Source organism: Macaca fascicularis, chromosome X (genome assembly GCF_037993035.2).
Source record: "Macaca fascicularis isolate 582-1 chromosome X, T2T-MFA8v1.1".
NCBI lineage: Eukaryota > Metazoa > Chordata > Mammalia > Primates > Cercopithecidae > Macaca > Macaca fascicularis.
Genome location: NC_088395.1, coordinates 19,259,849 through 19,284,980, shown reverse-complemented (window position 1 = coordinate 19,284,980; position 25,132 = coordinate 19,259,849). Strand labels below are relative to the sequence as shown.

General features: G+C 42.5%; 1 protein-coding gene across 6 annotated transcripts in view; it reads left to right on the top strand.

The window, feature by feature from the left end:
- The window catches only part of MAP3K15 (mitogen-activated protein kinase kinase kinase 15), a 149,898-nt gene that overhangs the window by 93,262 nt on the left and 31,504 nt on the right, over positions 1 to 25,132 (top strand). For 4 of the 6 annotated variants that reach the window (XR_287236.4, XM_005593116.5, XM_065538460.2 and 1 more), the window contains 9 exons: positions 844 to 994; positions 2,708 to 2,815; positions 6,197 to 6,246; positions 8,696 to 8,791; positions 15,630 to 15,717; positions 17,922 to 18,055; positions 21,148 to 21,275; positions 23,837 to 23,967; positions 24,201 to 24,306. Coding sequence is in view for 5 of the 6 variants with exons in the window: in XM_005593116.5 (XP_005593173.3) it covers positions 844 to 994; positions 2,708 to 2,815; positions 6,197 to 6,246; positions 8,696 to 8,791; positions 15,630 to 15,717; positions 17,922 to 18,055; positions 21,148 to 21,275; positions 23,837 to 23,967; positions 24,201 to 24,306 (992 nt within the window). In the remaining variant the exon portion in view is untranslated. Of the gene's footprint in view, positions 1 to 229; positions 486 to 843; positions 995 to 2,707; positions 2,816 to 6,196; positions 6,247 to 8,695; positions 8,792 to 15,629; positions 15,718 to 17,921; positions 18,056 to 21,147; positions 21,276 to 23,836; positions 23,968 to 24,200; positions 24,307 to 25,132 lie in introns of those variants that run through there. The other 2 variants (XM_074028988.1, XM_015443582.4) reach the window with 2 other exon arrangements.

Sequence of the window (25,132 nt, the reverse complement as noted above, 5' to 3'; positions counted from 1 at the left end):
CTAGGCCTCCCAGAGTGCTGGGATTACAGGTGTGAGCCACCGCGCCTGGCCACATGGTGGAGTTTTAAGCAGATACTTATAACATGAGCTCACCACAATAGCAACAGGAGGTGGCTACAAAATTCTTACAGTGGTGCAGTATGCACTACAGTTAATTTTATGCAGTCTTGATTTAATACTGCATCTTTACGTTTGTTTATATTTTTCTTGACTGGGAATGGTGCCGTATACAGTCTGTAAGTGTTTGTGTGTGTAAGTTTTGGTACATTTTAACTTTTTATAAGAGATTTGTATATATTTTGGGTAGTAAATGATAAAATAGACTAGTGTCTACGTATATTTTATGCATTCATGGCATACCTAGCTTTTTCTGTTTTTTTTTTTTTGATATTTCTAGGCTGCACACTTCATCTGCAAAGTTTTCCAAATTGTCGCACATCTCCAGAACATTTTCCAATGTATTTATTGGGAAAAAAAATCTGTGTGTAAGTGGACCTCCACAGTTCATACTTGTGTTGTTCAAGAGTCAGCTGTGCCTGCCTTTGTTATTTAAAACAGTTATCACATGCTTTCCAATCTCCCATTTTAGACAATAGGTACTAAAATTGAGGTTTAGCCCAATGTTGGTAAAAAGCCACGTTGTGTTATTTTGTTGGATGGACTTACTTTGCCTACTGCTTGGGTTTTCTTAATTAGTTTTGTGGCTGCTGAGCAGTCATTTATGAAGCACTCATGATATAATATGAACTTAAGTGAATAAAAGCTTTTGGAAAGCTTCTTTTAAAGGGACTTGAATTCAATTTCTTTAGGAATCCAATATGTTGCTGTTTGTGATTTTTCCAGGTACCTGCGATCATTAGTTCAGAACTTGTTACTAATTCGGCGCTTCAAGAAACCCATTATTGAACACTCACCCAGGCAAGAGCGGCTGAACTTCTGGTTAGATATAATTTTTGAGGCAACAAATGAAGTCACTAATGGACTCAGATTTCCGGTAAGATATGCTAAATCCATTTTTTTTTTAAGATTAGGAAAAAAACTAGGGAATGGTCCTATTTAACTATTGAATACTCTGAACTAAAGAAAGCCGTAGAGTAATTTTAAATGTTGGGATAAACATCAATCTTATGTGAAATCAGTAAGTGATAGATCAGCTCACTGATAGATCGTTGGCCGTATCCTCTGTAGTAGTCATTCTCAATTGGAAGCAACTTTGTCCCCCTAAGGTACCTCTGGCAATGTCCAGAGACATTTTTGGTGGTCATGACTTGGGGAGAAGGTGGCGCTACTGGCATCTGGTGGATAGAGACCAGGGATGCTGTTGAACATCCCATAATGCAAAGGACAGCCGTCTCCAATAAAGAATTATCCAGCCCAAAATGTCACTAGTGCCAAAGTGGACACACTTTCCTCTAAAATAATGTAGCACCACGAGTGGAAACTTGGAATTCAGCATGGTTTCCTGTTAAGCTTTGGATTGCCTGTAAGGCCACTAATTAATATTTAAAACGTATCAAAAAGGCAAAATTGCTTTTAGCTTTTCATGGAATTTTTGTTTTAATGTTATGACCATCTTAGAGTCATGAGTGAAATATGTGAATGTCTTGGAAATTGAACTTCAGATAATTGTGTTCCATATTTATGCTTTGAGAGTTTGTGAACAGCCCATTTCCAAGAATTTCATTAAGCATCTAATAAGAGATTGTTTGAAATGATTGATAATTATTTTGTTGCTGGTTAATAATACATTTTAAAATCTTTTTTTAGTTACGAAATATTTCAAACCTACTGAAAGGTACAAAAAAAAAAAACGGAGCAGACAACAGCATAATCTCTAACCAGGTTTAGTGATCTTAAACATGTTGCTTTGTTTTGGAGATTTATTCCCTCTCTCCCTCCCCATCTCGCCCCTCCTCTTTCTCTTCCCCTCCTCTTTTTTTTTTTTTTTTTTTGTTTGTTGTTGTTGTTTTTTGTTTTTTGAGATGGAGTCTCATGCAGTGGTGTGATGTCGGCTCACTGCAACCTCCACCTCCTGGGTTCAAGCGATTCTCCTGCCTCAGCCCCATGAGCAGCTGGGATTACCGGTGCACACCACCACACTCATCTAATGGTTGTATTTTTAGTAGAGACGGGCTTCACCATGTTGGCCAGGCTGGTCTCGAACTCCTCACCTCAGGTGATCTGCCCACCTTGGCCTCCCAAAGTGCCCTCCTCTTTCTCTCCCCACTTTCTTCCTTTCGCTGCCTTCTTCCCTCCTTTTCCCCCTTTTCTCTTTCTTCCCCCTCTCTCCTTTCTCCCCTCTCCTCCTAGCTCCCTTTCTCCCCACCCTTTCTCCCCACCCTTTCTCCCCACCCTTTCTCCCCGCTCTCCTCCTCCTCACCCTCTTCTCCCTCTCTCCCTGCTCCTCCTCTCTCTTAACAAAATAACACCTTACTGATGGGCCATCACCTTTTTTATCTCCTTGCATCTTTCCCCCCACCTCCAAAGAGATGGCATCTCAATATGTTGCCCTTGAACTCCTGGGCTCAAGTGATCCTCCGACCTCAACCTCCCAAAGTGCTGGGATTACAGGCTTGAGCCACTGTGCCTGGCCCTCAGTGAGGATTTATTGAGTACGGACCTCCCCGCCTCCTCGCTGGGCAGGGTGCGCTGTGGTGCGCTGTGTTTCCTACCCGTGTACGTTAACAGGCATCTCTTCTTGTTTCAGGTTCTGGTGATAGAGCCAACCAAAGTGTACCAGCCTTCTTACGTTTCCATAAACAATGAAGCCGAGGAGAGAATGGTTTCTTTATGGCATGTCTCACCCACAGAAATGGTAAGGAGGAAAACTCACAAGCAATTGAATCAAAGATTAAATTTTCAAATAGGGAAGTCTAAATGGTAGTATTTGAAGGAATAGGCACCCGTGTTTAACTTCTGAATTTTGAGAATATATGAGAGAGTATGATCACAGATGAGAGAAAGCAGGTTTTTCCATTATGTGTGTGTGTATGCATATGTGTGTGTGTGGGCATGTGGTGAGGTGGGGGGGGGAGGAATGTGTGTGTGTGTGTGTGTGTGTGTGTGTGTGTGTGTGTGTATAAAAACATTAAATACAAGTTGGTTAGTTTTTTTTATATAGTTAAACCATAGGGAAGTGAGTAGAGGATACAGGCTGGTGTGTTGGTTCACACCTATAGTCCCAACACTTTGGGATGCCAAGGCAGGTGGATTGCTTGAGCCCAGGAGTTCAAGACCAGCCTGGGCGACACAGCAAAACCCCATCTCTACAAAAAATAAATTTAAAAAACTAGCCGGTCATAGTGGTGCACATCTCCCAACTGCTTGGGAGGCTGAAGTGGGAGGATCGCTTGAACCTGGGAGGCCGAGGCCACAATGAGCTATGATTGCACCACTGCACTCAAGCCTGGGCAACAGTGAGACCCTGTCTCTAGAAAAATAAAATAGTAATATATTTTTAGAAGCACTTAGACTGGCTTTCTTGATGAATCTCAACCATTACTGGATCCTGTGGCTTTCTAGATAAAACTCAAGACTCTTTTACTGAGTGTTCAAGTCCCTCTGTATACAATCCTGCCCCCTCCCTTCCTCTTTCTCTCCAGCCCTCAGTGCCAGTCAGGCTGTCTTCTTACCAGCCCCTGAACTGTTCCTGCTGGAGCTCCTGTCTACCCTTTTATTTCCATCCTTGTTCCTTTTGGGATTTCCTTCTTCCGATTATCCAAGTCCTAGCTTTTGCAAAGCCATCTTTAACCGCCCCTTCGTTCCTTGCACAGAGTGTCTCTAGGCTACCAACTGCCTGTATCATGCACAGAAGACCATCCTAAGAATGCCCATACATGACTTCTATATGTTTGTGGCTGTAGGAGCTACAGAATAGTTACCCACTCCTGAACAAATGCCTGTTGATTATGACATAAAATGTGTTGTTTACTTAACTAGTAAATGTTCCTCCCAAATCAAGTTCTCTAAAGCCATCCTGGAATAGACCTGCCATCGGGAAAGACTTTGGAAACTCATGTGGCTAAGCTTTCTGTATATGTGCAGTCTCCTGCAGGTGGCTGTGGGTCAGACAAGACTCTCTCGAGTCTGCCCTGGCTGCCATTTCTGTGTCTGAATGCAAAGGCAGACTCCTGCTGTCTGCCACTATCCTCTCTGCATGACTTTGGACTCATGTCTCCTCTGAAATACACTTAGCCTTTCTATGCAGTTGGATGTGATTTGCTGACTTTCATAGTCTCATACCCTCTTATGAGAAGCCTCCAGTGGCTTCCTGTCTCATGCAGAGTCAAAGCTGATGTCCCGAGGGTGGCCTAGAGGCCCTGCATGATCTTCCCATGAGCTCTCCACCCTCTTCTTCCACTCCCACCCCAGTCACTCCACTGTAGCCATATTTGCCTGTTTGTTGGTCCCTGAATGTGCCAGGCGCACCCCTGCCTCAGGGCCTTTGCACTTGCTGTTCCCTCTGCCTGGAAGTCTTCCCCCAGGCATCCGTGTGGCTTCCTCCTTCCCCTGCTTTAGCTTTCTGTTCAGAAGTCATCAGCGACGCCTTCCCTGAACATCCTGTTGAATAACGTGACCCCCTGCCCTATCTGAATGCCCTTCCCTGCTTTGTTTGTCTTCATAACACTTTTCACCGCCCCCCCATGCTATGATTTTACTATTTAATCTATTGTCCATCTCTCTTCACTCATATGTAGGGCCCATGAGGGCAGGAATTTTGTGGTTCTCTGCTGTGTCTTCAGTATTAGTACTTTGCCTAGCACATACATGGTAGGTGCTTGATCAACACATATAACTAAAACTTCTCCCTTCGGGAACCATCTTCCCCGTCTGTTCCTGTTGCCATTGCTGTGCTCAGTCACGTGGTTCTCATACTTTTCTTCTCTGGGTGGCTTAGTTGGTCACTTGTGACATTCCTCAGGCCAACCAAATGGATTTTTTTTTTTTTTTTTTTTTTTTTTTTTGAGACAGGATCTCACTCTGTCCACTCCAGCCTAGGCTGGAGTGCAGTGGAGTGATTTTGGCTTACTGCAACCTCCACTTGTTGGGTTCAACTGATTCTCCCACCTCAGCCTCCTGAGTATCTGGGACTATAGGTGTGTGCCACCATGCCCAGCTCATTTTTGTATTTTTAGTAGAGACGGTGTTTCACCATGTTAGCCAGGCTGGTCTCAAACTCCTGACCTCAAGTGACCACTCCCCCCCACTCGGCACCTTGGCCTCCCGGAGTACTGGAATTACAGGTGTAAGCCACCACACCTGGCCCAAATGGATTTTCCTACTTAAAATTATTTTCTGCAGTTGGCAATGTATTGATGTTGTTGCCTATGGATTTTCCAAAACTGGAGTTTCAGATGTTCCTTCTCAGGCTTAGCTTTGTGCAAAGTGTAATGGTAGTGAAGGGAGGGGACCAAGTTAGTTTTTGTTTGTAAGTGCAACTTGGTGCTGCTTGAAATCCCAGTTAGTTTTTCTATTAGTCATGGTAGGCTAGCTTCTAAAACAAACAGCCTCCAAATCTCAATATCTTAACATGATAAAAGTTTATCTATGCCTCATATCATATCCAGGTTGCAGAGGGTGGCATTTGGGGGGCATTCCATCTTGCACTGTATGGGGAAAGAGGAAATAGAGGGTTGCTGTGGAGTTTATGAGTCACGCCTGCAGGCGATGCACGGCATTCCTGCTCACATCCCATTGGTCAAAACTCCACTGTATATCTCTCTAGCTGCAAGGGAGGCTGGGAAATGTAGTTCAGCTTTCTGTTCAGGGAGAAGAGGAAGACTGATGAGTGCTGAAAGGTATCTGCCACAGTCTTGCCTCTCCCAGTATTTTTGCAAGTCATTCAACGTAGGTGGGCTGTTCTCATGCTTGTTTTAGAGTTTGCCTACTATGTTGACAGAAGAGGAAAAGCCTCTCACTGTGTGTTTATTCTATGCTTATTATTTCTATCTGAAACTTAGATTATTTCAAATTTACATCATGTAAACTGGATTAGAGAGACAAGCGAATTTTTATAATACATAAGAAAATGTTTCTGGTGTTCCAAGTTATACAAGGTTTATTGCTCTAACCCGTAAAAAAAAATCACTACTGGCAGGTAAAATAGCAGAAATGATTGACCATAGAATGAAACAAAAAAAAAATCTTTTGCTTAAAAAAACTCAAACTATTGACTTCTGTCTTTGATAACTTGCAGAAACAAATGCACGAATGGAATTTTACAGCCTCTTCCATAAAGGGAATAAGGTAAGAACATAGGAGAAAATGGAGTTACTGTTTTAATGCAAATGATGATAATGTTTTATGCACTTTAATGTTTCCACTTATTCATAATATGGAATGTTGTTATTTTTAATGGAATCCAAAATGTCCTCTTCTGTTTTGTTGTCCTGCCTGAGCTAGTTATTAATACTAGTGTACTCCTGGTAAGAACTTCTTGGATTGTTATAATAGAGTAGCTTTGCTCATACTCAGCAGACTAAACTCACTTGTGTCATTTTTTTTTTAAAAGAAGTGATCTGTAGGAAGAGAAGATGTATCTTTTTTGAGCCAAAGATGTTCAAGTGCTCAGTGACTCTGAGAACTGAAGCCAGGAGATGACTAGTAGCGACACTTGGGTTGGGATCTTGTGGACAGACTAATGGAGCCGGGAGATTTTTTTCAGGGAGGGCATGAGGTGGTGTATTCTGGGGAGAGGCGTAGCTCTTGGCATTTTGGATCAGGAGTGGTAACCATTTGGGCCTGAGCTGTGTGGCCTCACCCGAGCAGGGCTAAACATCTCAGCTGCACTTGTCACCCTGGCAGTTCATTCGAGGGTGAGACTGGCTCTGAAGTAGATGTGAGTTCTAATCTCTCTTTGCTGTGTGATGTTAGGAAAGTCACTCAGCTGCTCTAAGTCTCAGTTTCTTCACTATTTTCTTCAAATAAAGGGCTTGGACTAGAACATTCCTTTCTCTGATTCTGAGGCTACCTCAGCCACTGAATGAATCCCCAGTTATTTCCAGACACAGTGTGATCCTGTCCTGGAAACATCAGTATTGAAATTAGAATACCGTCAGTATCACTTAAAAGGAGGGAAATAATTTAAGTACAAAGTAGTGCGTTGGGGTGATACTGCCCAGGAAATGCAAGGCAATTTGAAATACACTAAGCAAAGCATACACAAAGCAGCAGAAAAGGGAATAAAATATGGTCTCTGTCCTCGTCTGTACCTGACTCTACAGCTCATCCAACAAGCAATATTCAGCTTGCCTGGACATAGCTAGTGACAGAAAATCTGCTAGTAGATGATTTTTTTTTTTTTTTTCAGATAGAGTCTTGCTCTGTCACCTAGGCTGGAGTACAGTGGCATGATCTCGGCTCACTGCAACCTCTGCCTCCCGGGTTCAAGCGATTCTCCTGCCTCAGCTTCCAGAGTAGCTGGGACTACAGGCGTGTGGCACAATGCCTGGCTGATTTTTGTATTTTTTGTAGAGTCAGGGTTTTGCCATGTTAGTCAGGCTGGTCTCGAACTCCTGACCTCAAGTGATCTACCCGCCTCAGCGTCCCAAAATGCTAGGATTACAGGCGTGAGCCACTGTGCCTGGCAAAGATTTTCCAAAGTGTATTACTTAGTAACTGTGTTAGAGGAAGTAGTCAAGGACCTTCTGTTTGTGCCTCCTCATAGAGATACCTCTAGGTGCCATTTCAGCCATCAGTGGGAATTTACAAAGGGCCTGAGGGCGTATCAGCCTCGTCCCACCCCTCCCCGGGACTGATGTGACCTGAAGAGTATACTTTGAGCATTCCAGAGGCTCTCCAACTAACTGTGGTAGTTGCTTTACAGATTGATTTTCAAAACCTGCTCACTTATAATCTAGTTCTAATTCTTCTTGAATCTCCCCTGTACTCTTGGTGTTCCAACCCAGTATTTGTCATGCAATCTATAACATAAAGAATGGTCTAGGACAGTTTGGATCTCAGGAAGAGATAACTTAGAAAGGATGAGATAAAGTGGCTTCAGTTTTTGAAGGGACAATTATAGAAGAGAATATAGTCTTCCTCTCCATAATACCTCCTGGCATGAAGGCCACTGCAGAGGCTTTGGCCCAGGGTGGGTGAAGAACTCTCTAACATACAATCTACTAGCAGATTTCCTGTCATTGGCTATGTCCAGGCAAGCTGAATATTGCTTGTTGGATGAGCTGTAGAGTCAGGTACAGACACTGGGTGGAGATGGACCAGATAACAAACATTTAAAGGCCTTTCTTGAGCTACAATGCCATATTTATTTCCATTTTCCTTGTGTGGTCACAAATACTGTATCCTGATATTTTCTGAATCTAGAAATTCCCTTAATACCGCAATAAATTATTTCACAAATACCTTGGCTTTCTTTTTCATGAGATTATAAGCCCCTTGAGGACAGAGAACCATATTTTGCTCCCTTTTCTGTTGCCCGTATGCTTTGCTTAGCACTGAATTATATTAAGAGTAAGTTTATACTAAGGTCAATTGATAAATACCAACTCAAATATAAGCAAGATAAATGTCTCTGGTATTTAAATTTCATAGAGAAATAAAAGGCACACTTAGGGGGTGTTTGTTAAAACATTAATGAATCTTTCAGAAATTGATAAAATAGAAAAGATTGTGTCACAGATTTAGAATGGGTATCATAACTTATGTATAAACATTATGCTTTGAAATTTTACAGTCTATCAAAGTTTGATGAACGGTGTTGTTTTCTTTATGTCCATGATAATTCTGATGACTTTCAAATCTACTTTTCCACCGAAGAGCAGTGCAGTAGGTGAGTTATAGCCGATTCAGGTATTTGCAATCTGATTATGGCGAATCATTTTTAAAGGGCCTTTGTTCTGAAAGATATTTACTTGCTATTACTGTCTTTCTTGAAATGTTAACTTACATCTCAAAAAAGCTCTAAAATTTTCTATAATTCACATAGCAGGCAATTCAGCCATTTAAAATATACAACTTGGACAGGCGCAGTGGCTCACGCCTGTAATCTCAGCACTTTGGGAGGCTGAGGAGGGTGGATCACCTGAGGTTAGGAGTTGGAGACCAGCCTGACCAACATGGTGAAACCCTGTCTCTACTAAAAATACAAAATTAGCCGGATGTGGTGGCTCATGCTGGTAATCCCAGCTACTTGAGAGGCTGAGGCAGGAGAATCACTTGAACCCAGGAAGCAGAGGTTGCAGTGAGCCGAGATTGTGCCATTGCACCCCAGCCTGGGGAACAAGAGTGAAACTCCATTTAAAAAACTAAATAACATAACATTCAGCGTTTTTTAGTATAGTCATAGTTTTCCAATCAACACCATAATCCAGTTTTAGAATATTTTCATCAACCCCACAAGAAACCCAGTATCCATAGAGTCACTCCTCATTTCCTCAACCTCACCCTATCCTGGCCCCAGCCCTAGGCAACCATTAATCTCTGTGTCTCTATGGCTCTGTCTATTCTGGCCATTTCATATAAATGGAATCATACAGTATGTGGTGTCTTGTGACTGGCTTCCTTCACTTAGCGTAATTTTCTTTAAGGTTTATCCATGTGTGACACATATCAGTACTTCATTTCTTTTTGTGGCTGAATGATATTCTTTTGTATGGCTATACCACAGTTTATCTGTCAGCCAGTAGGCATTTGGGTTGTTTGTACTTTTTGACAATTATGAATTATACTTCCCTGAGCATCATGTGCAAGTATTTGTGAGGGCATGTTTTTATTTCTCTTGGAGTCAAATTGCTGAGTCTTATGGTAACTCTACATTTAACCTTTTGAGGAACTCCCAGACCATTTCCCCATTTTATATTCCCATTAGCAATGTATGCAGCTTCCAATTTCTCCATGTCCTTACCAACACTCGTTATTATCTGTCTTTTGAGTATCATAATCCTAGTGGATGTGAGGTGGAATCTCATTGTGGTTTTGATTTGCATTTTCCTGATGACTAATGATACTGAGCATCATTTCATGTGCTTATTGACCATTTATATACCTCTGGAGAAATGTCTATTCAAATTCTTTGCCCAATTAAAAAAAATTAAACTTTTTATTTTTGAAAATATTCAGAGCCATAGGAAAGTTTCAAAAAACAATACAAAGAATTTCCATATATGTTTTACACAGAATTTCTCAGGATTAACCCTTTACCACATTGGTTTTACATTCTCTCTCTGTGCATATGGTTATTCTTTCTGAACTGTTTAAAAGTAAGTTGTAGACATAATGCTCCATTACCTGTGAATACTTGAGTGTATTTTGTAAAAGCAAGGATACTCACGTAATTACAGGACAGTTATATAATGAGGAAATTAAGATATATAGTACTATAATCTACAACATTTATCCAAATATTACTTAGTGTCCCAATTATGTCTTTTATAGCAAAACAAAAGGTTTTTCTTTGGTCCACGTTCCAATCCAGGATCATATGTTGCGTTTAGTTGTCATGTCCACATAGTCTCCTTTCACCTGGAAGAGTTCATCATCTGTCTTTCTTTGTCTTTTTTGACTTAATACTTTCCAAGAGTACAGACAGTTTATTTTGGGTAGTCCTTTGACTTGGATTTGTTTATCGTTTCCTCACGAGTACACTGATGTTATGTATTTGGCAGGAATATCACAGAAATGATGTGTCCTTCTCAGTGCCTCATAACAAGGGACGCAATATCTGTCTGTCATTATTGGTGATGTTAACTTGGATCATCTGGTGAAAGTGGTGTTTGCCAGCTATCTCCAAACTTTGCCCACTTGTAATTGGGTTATTTATCCTTTTATTATTGATTTTAAGAGTGATATATACATGTATATAAAATGTATTTTTTTCTCCATGCAAGTTCCTTATCAGATGTGATTTGCAAATGCTTTTCCCATCCTGTAAGTCGTCTTTTCACTCTCTTGATGGTATTACTTGCAGCACAAAAGTTTTCAATTTGGACAAAGTACTACTTACCTATTTATTTCTTTTGTCATTTGTGCTTTTGGCTCCTGTCTTAGAAGCTTTGTCTAACCTGAGGTGTCCTATGGTTTTTATGTTTTCTTCCAAGAGTTTTATAGTTTTAGCTTTCATGTTTAGGTTTTTGACTCATTTTGAATTCATTTTTGGACATGGTGTAAGGTAGGGGTTCCAACTTTATTCTTTAACGTGTGGATATGTGGTTGTCCCAGCACCATTTGTTGAATGGACTATTCTTTCCCTGATTTAATGGTCTTGGTACTCTTTTAGGAAATCAGTTGACCACAGATGTAGTTTATTTCTGGACTCTAAATTCCATTCCATTGTTTTGTATGTCTATTCTTAATGCAAGTACCATGCTTTCTCTATTACTGTAGCTTTGTAGTAAGTTGTAAAATCAGAAAATGTGAGCCCTCCAACTTCCTTCTTGTTTTTCAAGATTGTTTTGGTTATTGTGGATGCTTGCATTTCCATGTGAATATTAGGATCAGCTTATCAATTTCTGTAGAAAAAATGGTAGCTAGGACTTTGACAGGAAATACATTGGATATCTAGATCAATTTGGAAAGTGTTGCCATATTAACCATCCTGGCTTCCGATCCATGAACACAGGATGGATTTGTATTTACTTAGGTTTTCTTGAATTTCTTTCAACAATATTTTTGTAGTTTCAGTGTATAAATTTTGTACTACTTTCATTAAATACGTACCTAAGGATTTTATTATTTTGATACTGGAGTTGTTTTTTTAATTTCACTTTTGGATTGTTCACTGATAATGTATAGAAATACACTTGATTTGTAAATGTTGATTTTATAACTTACAACCTTGCTGAACTCATGTATTAGTTCTAATGGGCTTTAGTGAACTCCTTAGGGTTTTCTGTATATAATATCATGTCATCTGCAGATACAGTTTTAGTTTTTCCTTTCCAACCTACATGCCTTTATTTTCCTTGCCTAATTATCCTAGCTAGACTCTCCAGCACAATGTGGAATAGAAGTGGTAAGAGTGGACATCTTTATTTTGTTCCTGTTTTTAAGAAGAAAGAAGTTAGTCTTTCATCGTTAAGTATGATGTTAGCAGCAGATTTTTCGTAGATAACCTTTATCAGATTGAGGAAGTTCCCTTTATTCATAGTTTATTTGTATCATGTAATTTGAGAAAATCTTAATTCATTGTGTCTCAGACAATCATTGTCACAACATATTTAAAGATTAGGCTAGGCTGGGTGTGGTGGCTGATGCCTGTAATCCTAGTACTTTGGGAGGCTGAGGAAGGAGGATTGCTTGAGTGGGCAGTTCGAGACCAGCCTGGGCAACATGGTGAAACCCCATCTCTGCAAAAAGTACGAAAAAAAAAAAAATTAGCTCAGCATGGTGACATACACCTGTAATCCCAGCTACTCAGGAGGCAGAAGTGGGAGGATCACCTGAGCCTGGGAGGTTGAGGCTGCGGTGAGCAGTGATCAAGCCACTGCACTCCAGCATGGGCGACAGAGCAAGACTCTGTCAAAACAAAAACAAAAACAAAAAAACAATAGAATAAATAGCAGACTAGGGAATCATTGGGTCATAACCTTCAATTTACAGTAGAAAAAATGGTGCCAGATATAAATTGGTGTAAAAATAATTGCAGTTTTTGCCATTAAAAACCTAATATTAAGCAGAACATCCTTTTGCTACTACAGAATGTGCCCTTTTGACCCTCATTCAGTACTCAGTGCCTTTTTTGCAATACATTTTAATTTTTTTATTGATGTATAACATACAAACAAGTAAAGTTTGTAATGTACACTTAAGTGTACAGCTTAATATGTACACTTGATAAATTTTTGTATGTGTCTGCATTCTTGTACCCGCCTCCCAGATCAGCACCCCAGAAGTTGCTTTGTGCCCCTTCACAGTCATTAAACTCCCCCCAGTGTTAACTATTTTGATTTTTACCGCCAACGGTTAGTTTCACCTGTTCTTGACCTACAAATAAACAGAATCATGTAGTTTGTACCCTTGTTTCTCACCTCTTTCCCTTAAAATAATATTCATAGCTGGGCACGGTGGCCCACACCTGTAATCCCAGCACTTTGGGAGGCCAAGGTGGGAGGATCGCTTGATCCCAGGAGTTCAAGACCAGCCTGGGCAACATAGAGAGACCCTCGTCTCTACAAAAAATAAAAAAATTAGCTGGGCGTGGTGGTGTGCCCTCTAGTCCCAGCTACTTAGGAGGATGAGGTGGGAGGATTGCTTGAGCCTGTGAGGTCGAGACTGCAGTGAACCGTGATCACGTCACCACACTCCAGGCTGGGTGACGGAGTGATACCCTATCTCAAAAACAAAAAACAAAATGAGATCCAACTGTGAAGTGTGTATCAGTTATTTCTCTGTGTAGCATTCCATTGTGTTCCAATTTATCTGTTCTTCTATTAATGAAGACTTGGATTGTTTCTGTTTGGGGGCTATTATGAAGAAAATGACTATGAACATTCTTATATATGCCTTTTGGTGAACATATATGTTGGTTTCTATGGAGTATATGCCTAGGAGTGGATTATTGGATTATAGGGTAGGTTTATCTTCAGCTTCGGTTGTTGATACTGCCAAGAGTTTTCCAAAGTGGTCGTGTCATTTTACACTCCCACTAGCAATGTATGAGAGTCCCAGTTGTTCCGTATTCTTAAGAACAGTTGTTATCGGCCGGGCGCGGTGGCTCAAGCCTGTAATCCCAGCACTTTGGGAGGCCGAGACGGGCGGATCACGAGGTCAGGAGATCGAGACCATTCTGGCTAACACGGTGAAACCCCGTCTCTACTGAAAAATACAAAAAACTAGCCAGGCGAGGTGGTGGGCGCCTGTAGTCCCAGCTACTTGGGAGGCTGAAGCAGGAGAATGGCATAAACCCGGGAGGCGGAGCTTGCAGTGAGCTGAGATCCGGCCACTGCACTCCAGCCTGGGTGACAGGGCGAGACTCTGTCTCAAAAAAAAAAAAAAAAAAAAAAAAGAACAGTTGATATCTTTTATTTTATTCTGTTGAGACAGAGTCTTGCTCTGTTGCCCAGCTGGAGTGCAGTGGTGCAGTCTTGGCTCACTGCAACCTCTGCCTCCTGGGCTCAAGCAATCTTCCTATCTCAGCCTCCCGAGTAGCTGGGACTACAGGTGTGTGCCACCATGCCTGGCTAATTAAAAAAAAAAAAAAAAATTGTAGAAACGAGGTTTCAGCCACATTGCCCAAGTTGGTCTCGAACTCCTGGGCTCAAGAGATCTTCCTGCTTTAGTCTCCCAAGGTGCTGAGATTACAGGCATGAGCCACCACACCCAGCTGATACCGTCTTTTAAATCTTAGTTCTTCTGTGAGTGCATACCATATATCTCTTAAGAAGCCTGACTGTTGGGTTTCCCAGCTTTCGAAGATTAGAAGAAGAAAAGGTGAGATGGGTTAGTTAGAAAAAAGAGCATTTTATTTTAATGGTTTATGGAAATTATCCTGAAATGTACAGTATTCCTCCTTGACATCTTAAGATAGAATTGTAAGTAAAAATGTTCTAATGAGTCAAGGTGACTTGTATCCAAATAAATAACTGCACAAGTCTAGGAAGTGGCCCATGCGGCCCAGCAGAATTTGTGAGAAGGATTTATGGGTCAACATTAAGCTTATTCTATGTCAACAGAATGATGTGGCCACCTTATGCGTTTCCTTCTCGCCATTCCCCTTATGTAACACCCTGTATCTTACTGAGAACTAGATTGTCTATACTTTGAGAGGTGATGGTCCCACTATCCTTAGCATTGATTAGATCCCCTCTGAACACTGGTCTTGAGGCTAGACTTCAAGAATAATACAGGAGGCTGGGTATGGTGGCTCATGCCTCCCAACACGTTGGGAGGCTGAGGTGGGAGGACCATTTGAGTCCAGGAGTTCGAGACCAACCTAGGCAACATAATGAGACCCTGTGTACAAAAAGTACAAAAATTAGCCAGGCTTGGTGATGGGTGCCTGTAGTCTCAGCTGCTTGAGAGGCTGAGGTGGGAGGATTGCTTGAGCTCAGGAGGCTGAGGCTGCAGTGAGCCATGATCACATCACTGTACTCCAGCCTGGGTGACAGAGTGAGACCCTGTCTTTAAAATAAATAAATAAATAATAACACAGGGACATCATCTGAAGAATTACCTGCTAGTGGAGTAACTTGCAAGTCCTGGGGAAAACAGTGATGGGACAGAAAGGAAAGACTTATAGGGACATGGTAAAATTATGTGCATTTCTAATGGGGTGTCATGTAGAAAAGTGGTTAATTGTAAGCAAACTACGGATGGAACCCACATAAAAGAAGTCTTTGGTTCAATAAAAGGGAAACATTTCTCATTAAGATCTTCCAAGAATGAGCTGTCTTTGGGAGGTAATGAGTTTTCTGTTGCTGGAGCTACTCAAGCATCAGTTGGCCAACCAGTTGGTGGAGATACTGTATAGAGGGGATTCAGGTATCACATTGGTAGTTGCCCTACATTTGATAACCACTAAAGTACCATGTCAAATCAAGGAGGGGATCGATTGTTCCATGACTTGTAAAAGTTTGGTTTATATTTAAGTACAGTTTAATAAAGCTAAGTTAAAAACAAGGAATGAGAGCAATTCTGAATTGGCAACATATTTGTGACATTTGCTGTTCTAGATTTTTCTCTTTGGTCAAAGAGATGATAACCAATACAGCAGGCAGTACAGTGGAGCTGGAGGGAGAGACTGATGGAGACACCTTGGAGGTGAGTCATGGACGACCTAGAATATGGAAAACATTATTGATTGTGTTTGATGCTTCAAGAAAATGTCCCATCTTTCTGTAAAAGTCCTCTGTTGAGTATGTTTTATGAACCTGCCAGTCATCACTGCATGGCTCCCAGAGATCATGTTTAATGTGTCTCTGTAGAAGAATCTCATTACTTTGGGATTCTCTCAGAATGCTTAAGAAAAATATGGCCATGGACTAGACTAGAATTTCCTTTTGTGTACAACCTATGAAAGTTTTCTCTAAGCTAATTAGTCATGCTTATGAGACTACAAGAGAATTAGTTGGCCCCTGGAAGCAGATTTTTTTATTTATGCTTAAAATGACTTCAGTTATAGCTATGTGCATGTAGTATATTAAATACAACTTTAAAATCATTTTAAAAAGTAGGCTCATCATAAGCTCTTTTGGACAGCACCGATACAGTCCACAGTTACTAAATCATTGTACATGTGTTTAAATCTTGCACAGGTATTCAGATGTGCCACTCAGGTTCTTCCAGTGATTACAATTTAATGAGATTTTCTGTACTCTCAGGTTAGACTGAAAGGAATTCCTTAAGGTTTCTTTCAGAAAATATCAAAAGGATTCATTTTAATAATTGAGTTAACTTCTAGAATTCTTAGGTCAGGACCAGAGTTTGTTGTAGAAATGAACTAAGCAATGGTGCTTTGAGGGCAGCAGGTATGGGAAACAGAGGGAGGTGTGAGGTAAAAGTCTTCTATGGAGCAGGCTGATTGCTAGTTACATCAGACACTGATGGAGATCCTTTAGTAATCTTTTTTTTTGGAGACAGAGTCTCATTCTGTCGCCCAGGCTGGAGTGGAGTGTAGTGGCGCAATCTCGCCTCACTGCAACCTCCGCCTCCTGGGTTCAAGCGATTCTCCTACCTCGGCCTCCCATGTAGCTGGGACTACAGGCATGTGCTACCATGCCTGGCTAATTTTTGTATTTTATTTATTTGTTTAGAGATAGAGTCTTGCTCTATTGCCCAGGCTGGAGTACAGTGGCGTGATCTTGGCTCACTGCAATCTCCACCTCCCAGGTTCAAGCAATTTTCCTGCCTCAACCTCCTGAGTAGCTGGGACCACAGGCATGTGCCAACACGCCTGGCTAACTTTTTGTATTTTTAGTAGAAATGGGGTTTCACCATGTTGGCTGGGCTGGCCTCGAACTCCTGACTTCAGATGATCTACTCGCCTCCGCCTCCCAAAGTGCTGGGATTACAGGCATGAACAACCACGCCTGGCCTAATTTTTGTATTTTTAGTAGAGATGGGGTTTCGCCATGGTGGCCAGGCTGGTCTCGAACTCCTGACCTCAGGTGATCCTCCTGCCTTGGCCTCCCAAAGTGTTAGGATTACAGGCGTGAGCCACCGTGTCTGGCCAACCCTTTAGTAATCTTAATTGTCATGAGCATCCCTAGAAGTAGATGGGAAAGGACACCCACATACCCCCAGCTATTCCGTGTGTAGGTTGCACTTCTGTAAGTAGACGCAGTGGATCATGCCTAATAACAGAAAGAATTGATTGCTGCCTCTCTGCTTTAAATAATTGTTGCTCAGCCTACAGTCACATTTGTTTTATTCATCGAGAAGAATCAAATGCATCTGTATGTGACAGCTTTTGATGGGAAGATGGGGGAACAAAATAGTAATGCTAATTGTAAATCAAATTTTTGTACGAGGTGTTTACTACTAGATCCATATGCCTGAAAGAGTGGGGAAGCCCCAGCATATTTCCTTTTTTATTAAGATAATGTTAATTATATTGACCTTCACTTCCTTTCTGGGCTACTGAAAGATATTTGTTTCCTGACAAGTTGATAAGGGATTATGCAGGAAGACACCTAGTCGGGGTATTCAACATGCTTAGAAGCAGTTTTAAATTGCAGCATTAAAATGGGGAGGAATTTCCAAAAGGTGAGCCAGTTATGTGCGAACCATATTTTTAATTTTCTTGGATTCCATTTCATAAGGTCGTACTATCAACACGTGAACAATGGGGAATTCTACCCCTTTCAAGTCATTTAATGAAAAGGGCCTAAGCTAAGATTGTGACTTGCCTGGCACTCAAATAATGTTATTTATATTTTTTTAGTTGCTAGACAACTCTGGGGCCTTAGAGGGCTTGTCCGCTACAAGTTGTATGCTTTTTTGTCCTTGTGTTTTTCCTTCTTCAGTATGAGTATGACCATGATGCAAATGGTGAGAGAGTTGTCTTGGGGAAAGGCACGTATGGGATTGTGTATGCTGGCCGAGATCTGAGCAATCAAGTGCGAATAGCCATCAAAGAAATTCCGGAGAGAGATAGCAGGCAAGTCCAGGCGGGCCTTCCACATTTTGGGTGCCATCTCCACACCCCAGATCCCATACCCACTGCTGATGGTGTGGAGGAGTTAAGGACGAAAGCATTATGTTATCACAAAACCTGTCATTCTCTTGTAATAGGGATGATCTGCCTTTTTTTTTTTGGAAATGGAGTCTCACTCTCTTGCCCAGGCTGGAGTACAGGGGCATGATCTCGGCTCACTGCAACCTCCGCCTCCCAGGTTCAAGCGATTCTTGTGGCTCAACCTGTAGCTGGGATTACACCACACCCAGCTGATTTTTTTTTTTTTTTTTTTTTTTTTGTATTTTTAGTAGAGACGGGATTTCATTATGTTGGTCAGGTTGGTCTCAAACTCCTGACCTCAAGTGATCTGCCCGCCTTGGCCTGTCAAAGTGCTGGGATTACAGACGTAAGCCACCGCACCTGGCGTGATCTGCTTTTGTTTTGTGTATTATAGATTGAGAAAATGGAAGAACTTCACTTCAGAGGCATGTGGATTGCAGAGGATCATATTTTAAAAGAAAATGTTTGTTGTTTTTCCACATCAGCTAGGTCTAAAGTTTTACATTTTTTGCGTAGTTGTTTGCAAGTATATATACATTTTTGAGATGAAGTCTCACTCTGTCACTCAGGCAGGAGTGCGGTGGCAGATCTCGGCTCACTGCAGTCTCTGCCTCCTGGGCTCAAGCGATCTTCCCACCTCAGCTGCCTGAGGAGCTGGGACTACAGACACACGTCACCATGCCTGTCTAATTTTTGAGTGCAAATATAATTTTTAAATGTGACTGGGTTATTTTAAATTCACATTGTAGCAGTTGAAAATGGCTATGATTTGTTCAGATGCATCATTGCGGAAAATTACATGTAGTTAAAAAAAAAATAGATTTTTGCAGTACAGAATTTTTTTTAACATCCTACCCTTCACCCTCACCCATGGATTTTGGACTGTTTTTCTACCATTAGTACTGCTTATTCATTTCTTTGACTTTTTTTAGTTTGAAGAAATGTTTGTTTCTAGCTGGGCATTGTGGCTCAAGCCCGTAATCCCAGCACTTTGGGAGGCTGAGGCGGGTAGATCACTTTAGGTCAAGAGTTCGAGACCAGCCTGGGCAACATGGTGAAACCCCATCTCTATTAAAAATACAAAACTTACATGGGTGGGCATGGTGGAGCATGCCTGTAGTCCCAGCTACTTGGGAGGCTGAGGCACAAGAATCGCTTGAACCCGGGAGGCAGAGGTTGCAGTGAGCCGAGATTGTGCCACTGCACTCCAGCCTGGGTGACAGAGTGAGACCCTGTCTCAAAAAAAAAAAAAAAAAAAGGTTTCTTTTTAAATGTATACCACCACAGAATGCGAAATGAGCATTGCAGTGTTGACTGCCAAGTGTTTCTGTAGAGAAGCTACACACACAGTTGGAATTAATCATCCCAGGGTCCACAGGGGTGCCAGACCACAGCTGTAGGGTTGCCTTCAGTGCCGAGTGCTGACGAATATGTGTAAATACCCTTTTATCCGGGTGATTGCTGATATACTGGGGATGAGTTGCAAGGGATTTCTGCCAGCTCTAAGACCCTTCATTCATCCATTCATCTATTTGTTGATTTTCAGTGGGATAGCATGTTATGATACGTGAATTATGAGACAGGACCTGAAATGAACTATTTCCATTTCTTCATTTCACCAATAAGAAAATCAAGACTGAGGAAGATTAAATGACTTTCCCAAGGATGTTTAGAAACAAGACTAGGATCCGAGTCTCTTGAGTTCCTCATCCAGCATCCAGTCTCTTTTCTCATGATGGATAAGGTGTTGCAGTTGTATATATTCGGGGAAAATGCTGGCATGTCCCATCTCCTTCATTTGGTAGCAATAGCTGTTCTAGCTTTTTGTTGCTGATCAGTAGTTCCTGGGATTATGAGAGCCAGAAGAGACCTTTTAGAGACTGTTTTGTTCAGCACCCTAAATATATAGGCTGAACTTACGATGATCGGAACCTTCTCTGTGTCAGACTCTGGGCTGGCACTGGGGACTGAAAGGTGACTAGGATAGTGTCCTTTTCCCAGGATGGTGCTGGTTTGGTGGGAAATGCAGATGCTTTGCCTGTGAGTGAAAGTGTCAAGTGCCATGATAGAGGAGTACACAGAGTGTTTTTAGAACACAGAAGAGGAATGAATTACTCTCCTTAGTGAGTTGTGGCAAGTTTGAAAAAATAAAGATATTTTTAAAAATAAAGATAAACTTTGAGCTGGACTTTCAGGGATGAGTAAGAATTTGTTTAGCGGAAAAGGAGGCCTATGCTGATGGAAAAACAGAGCTCTTAAAACACAAAGTATATTCAGAGAACAACAGATTGTCTGATATGACTTGAATGTAGGATACAGGGCAGTGAAATGCTCTTGAAATGAGGCCAAAAAAATTTTTTTAAAGCCTTAGCCTGAACTGATCTTTGAAAGTCCTTGTATATGACATTAAATAGCCTGGTCTTTATGTGGAATTTATGTGGGGAAGGGATGCGGTAAAGTGTATGTTTTAAGAAGAGGTAGTATAATGGCCAAGGGTGGGGAATGGATTAAAAAGGCCAGAGACCAGGGCTGGGTGGCCCATTAGGTGGCTGCTGTTGTGGTCTGGGGTGACTCTGTAGAATAAGACAAGAGGGCAGCTGAGGACAGAACCTTCCAGAACACCACCCTTCATGGGAGGCAGAGGATGACCACTCTTCATGGGAGGAGGCAGAGGAAGAGGGGCTGTTGAGAGAGGTAAGGAAGGGTTGGTGGGTTCAGGCCCTAACAATAACAGTAGTAACAATAGCAGTCATTCACTAAATACTCACCACATACCAGCTATTCCACTAAGTGCTTAAGGAAATGGACATGCCTTGGCCCCTGGCAGCCCTGCGTGGCTGTAGGCTTATCCTCTGTTGTACAGATGGGAAGTTGAGTAGTCTCATGGAAGCCAGAGAAGAGCAAGTTTCCAGAAAGAAGGGATGGGCAGCAGTGGGGCAGGTCCTGTTGAGGTGAGATGTGGGTCTTGAGTCCCTGGGATTTGGCAGGTGACCCTGGCTCTGTTTTCCCAATAGGTATTCCCAGCCACTGCATGAGGAGATAGCCCTGCACAAGTACCTGAAGCACCGCAATATCGTTCAGTACCTGGGCTCTGTTTCAGAGAATGGCTACATTAAGATATTTATGGAGCAGGTGCCTGGAGGTGAGTAGTCGCTGTCTTCTGGTCTCACATTCTGAAAATCACTACAACATTGATGTCATTTGTTGTCCTGCCATTTACAAAATGACAGACCCCTAAGCCAGGCCTGTAGGGCGCCTGTAGTCCCAGTTACTTGGGAGGCTGAGGTGGGAAGATCACTTGAGCCCATGAGGTCAAGGCTGCAGTGAGCCACAATCACAGCACTGCACTCCAGCCTGACGACAGAACCAAAGCCCATCGCTCTTAAAAAAAAAAAAAAAAAAAAAAAGCAACAGACCTTTTAGATGTTGGAAAGTTGGATACTTTCCAAATGTCATATAAGCAGTCTATTTCTGGTTTGTTGATGCAGTTTGTTCAACCCACAAATATTCATTGACTGTCTACGGAGAAAACAGTCTTTGGCCTTGAGGCCTTCACAGTCTAGGAGTTAAAAGATGGATTTGGACAAGGGTGCAGAAGAGGGAACATAGGTGTTAAAGTGACAATGCAAAATAGCATTTTGATGATGAACTCAAGCACCAGTGTTTTATCCACAAAAATCCCTGAATTCAAGAGGTAGGGCACAGGTGGGGAGTTCCTGGGATCTGGAGCCAGACCATCTAGTTTGAATCAGTTCCTCCATCCACAAGCTGTGTGACTTCAGGCAAATTGTTTTCCCTCTCTGTGCCCTCAGTTTTCTGATTGAATAAATGAACTGTAAAATTGGAGTAATAATGACTCTGATAATTGGAGTAATAATTATTGGAATAACAACGCTGTCTCAGTGAGCTGTTGGGTGGATTCTGTCTGGCAGAGAACAAGAGCTCAGTAAGTGCTCATTGAAATAATAAATCAAACCCTTCAATAAAATAATAGTTATCTGAATACAGATGTTGAAACCTCAGTTAGAAATCTTCATTCATTCACTCAACCGACAGTTATTAAGAGTCTACTATTACAGGAAGAGTCTTAAGTATATTTATTAAGAGCCAGGCAGTCAGCCAGGCACAGTGGCTCACGCCTGTAATTCCAGCACTTTGGGAGGCCGAGGCGGGTGGATCACTTGGGGCCAGGAGTTCAAGACCAGCCTGGCCAACATGGAGAAACCCCCTCTCTACTAAAAATACAAAAAATTAGCCAGGTGTGGTGGCGTGTGCCTGTAGTCCCAGCTACTCTGGAGGCTGAGGCACAAGAATCGCTTGAACCCGGGAGGCGGAGGTTGCAGTGAGCCGAGATCACACCACTGCACTCCAGCCTGGGTGACACAGTGAGACTCTGTCTCCAAAAAGAAAAGAAAGAGCCAGGCAGTGGGCTAGATTTTCAGGGTTATGTTAGGATAAATGAAGTAGTTTCTTTTCCCCTTAAGTTGGTCATAGTCTGTCAGAAAACTCGTCCATTGCTGCTTTTTTCTTTTTTCTTTTTTGAGAGTAGTCTCTCTGTCTGTCGCCCAGGCTGGAATGCAGCGGTACGATCTTGGCTCACTGACTGCAACCTCTGCCTCCCGGGTTCAAGCAATTCTCCCTGCCTCAGCCTCTCAAGTAGCTGGGATTACAAGTGCGCGCCAACATGCCTGGCTAATTTTTGTATTTTTAGTAGAAATGGGGTTTTGCCATGTTAACGAGGCCGGTCTTGAACTGACCTCAGGTGATCTGTCCACCTTGGCCTCCCAAAGTGCTGGGATTACAGGCGTGAGGCACTGCGCCCAGCCCATTACTCTTCACATTAGTTGATAACCCCATCCCAGGTCTTAGGTTTAAGGGCATCAACAGAATCAGAGACAGATGTTTCATCTCCTTTTACAGATGGGGAGACCAAGGTAGATCAAGGTCCCATAACACTGTGTAAGTGGGAAGCTGAGACCAGCTGATGTCTGAGGGCCCGTTCCTGCCAGTGAACAGGACGTCCTGCAGCTCACATGATGTCCTTTGAGACGTGGTCACAGCGTCCTGAAGGGAGCTTTTCTTTTGGCCCAAATGTTCAGTGTTTAATAGTGTAATTGGGGGAAGTGGTTCTTGATCAAGACAGTCCTACCCTGTGACCTGCCACTGTGGCTTTCTCGCACTGAGGACAGAGAGACCCAACTTCTTCCAGTCCTAGTCCTTGTCACCCTAAAGGGCCCCTCACTCTGGACCTGTCCACTTCTGATTACAGGAAAGGTATAAAACATGGCTTTGACCCAAGCAGAATGGCTGAGACAGACCTGCTGTAAACAAGTGTCATGGGACCTGAGTTATGTAGGCCAGCAGGCCGTGTCCCTCAAGTTGAGAGAGAATTATTTCGCTCTCCTCCTAACTTCATGCAGCTGAACAGAGCTAAACCCACAATTGGCCCCACTGAATTTCAGGGGGCACAAGGGGTTTGTGTTCACCCTCCGCCTCTGGTCAGGTTCATGTGCTGCTTCGCTTCCAGTCCGTTCTCTGGCTGTAGCTATAGTGGGGAGGAAACATGTTGCATTTCGCCCAGATCCAATGGTGTTGGTGTAAGCGCTTATGTTAGGTTAGAAACCTCACCTCACTTTATTTCCCTGAACTCTCACCATTGAAACTTTCTCTTCCTGCTACGTTTTTTGCCGTGACTGTCTCTAGGAAGCCTTTCGGCTCTTCTGCGATCCAAATGGGGGCCGATGAAGGAACCGACGATCAAGTTTTACACCAAACAGATCCTGGAGGGCCTTAAGTATCTCCATGAAAACCAGATCGTGCACAGAGACATAAAGGTACTTGCTTTTTAAAGCTGATGAGGTTGCCTTTGCTCGTATCAGATCACGAGAGCTGTCGGTGGTATCTGCTGAGTGACTGGCTGACAGGGGTATGATTTAGCACAACCGTCCCCAAAATGCAAAGTCTAGTTTCCCTAGAGACTTGTGACGGTTTCCCAAGGTCCAGATCTGTTTCCTATGAGTTCGTTTCAGCCAGTCTTTTAAGCACTTTATGTTGTTCTTTTCCAAAGGGCGATAATGTTCTGGTGAACACCTACAGTGGAGTGGTGAAAATCTCCGATTTTGGGACCTCAAAACGTCTTGCGGGTGTGAACCCCTGCACAGAGACTTTTACTGGTAAGCGGACCAGAGCTTGGCGTGGGGTGCCCATCCCGCAGTTACGCTTTCTGCACAAGCTGTGGTTGTTCAACCGTTATTCAGTGAGCACCTTCTCGGAGCAGAGTGAGCAATTTACTTGAAGTGGACGGTGTATTGTCCCCAACTTCAAATTGTTTTAACTTTGTCATAGTGATGCACTTAGCCAGCTACTTGTGGCAACAAGCTTGCCCTACTTTCTTCTTTGTCATCCAGAAGTTGGGTAGATGGAGTGCTCTGCTGAGGTGCTGAGGTTTTTCTTTTTCTTTTTAAGACGGGATCTCACTCTGTCGCCCAGGCTGGAGTACAGTGGCATGATCTCGGCTTACTGCAACTTCCACCTCCCTGGGTTCAAGTGATTCTCGTGTCTCAGCCTCCCAAGTAGCTGGGATTATAGGCGCGCCCCCTACCATGCCTGACTAAGTTTTGTATTTTCAGTAGAGACAAGGTTTCACCATGTTGGCCAAGCTGGTCTCGAACTCCTGACCTCAAGTGATTCGCCCACCTCAGACTCCCAAAGTGCTAGGATAGATTACAGGTGTGAGCCACTGTGCCCGGCCTCTGCTCAGGCTTTCTGAAGGTCCCTCAACCAATCAGCAGGATGGCAGCACATCTCTTTAAAGTTAATAGCACGTTATTTGAAATTGTAGGTAATGCTGAATAACAATATTCCTCAGACAACTGATTAAGACATTTTATTGGTCTGTCATAAAAATAACCTGTTACCGTAGTGAATTCTGGTACCTTGTGTTTTGACATGATTGTGTTTCCAAGAGAGGCTAATTCTTCCTGGGGAATGTGGTATTCT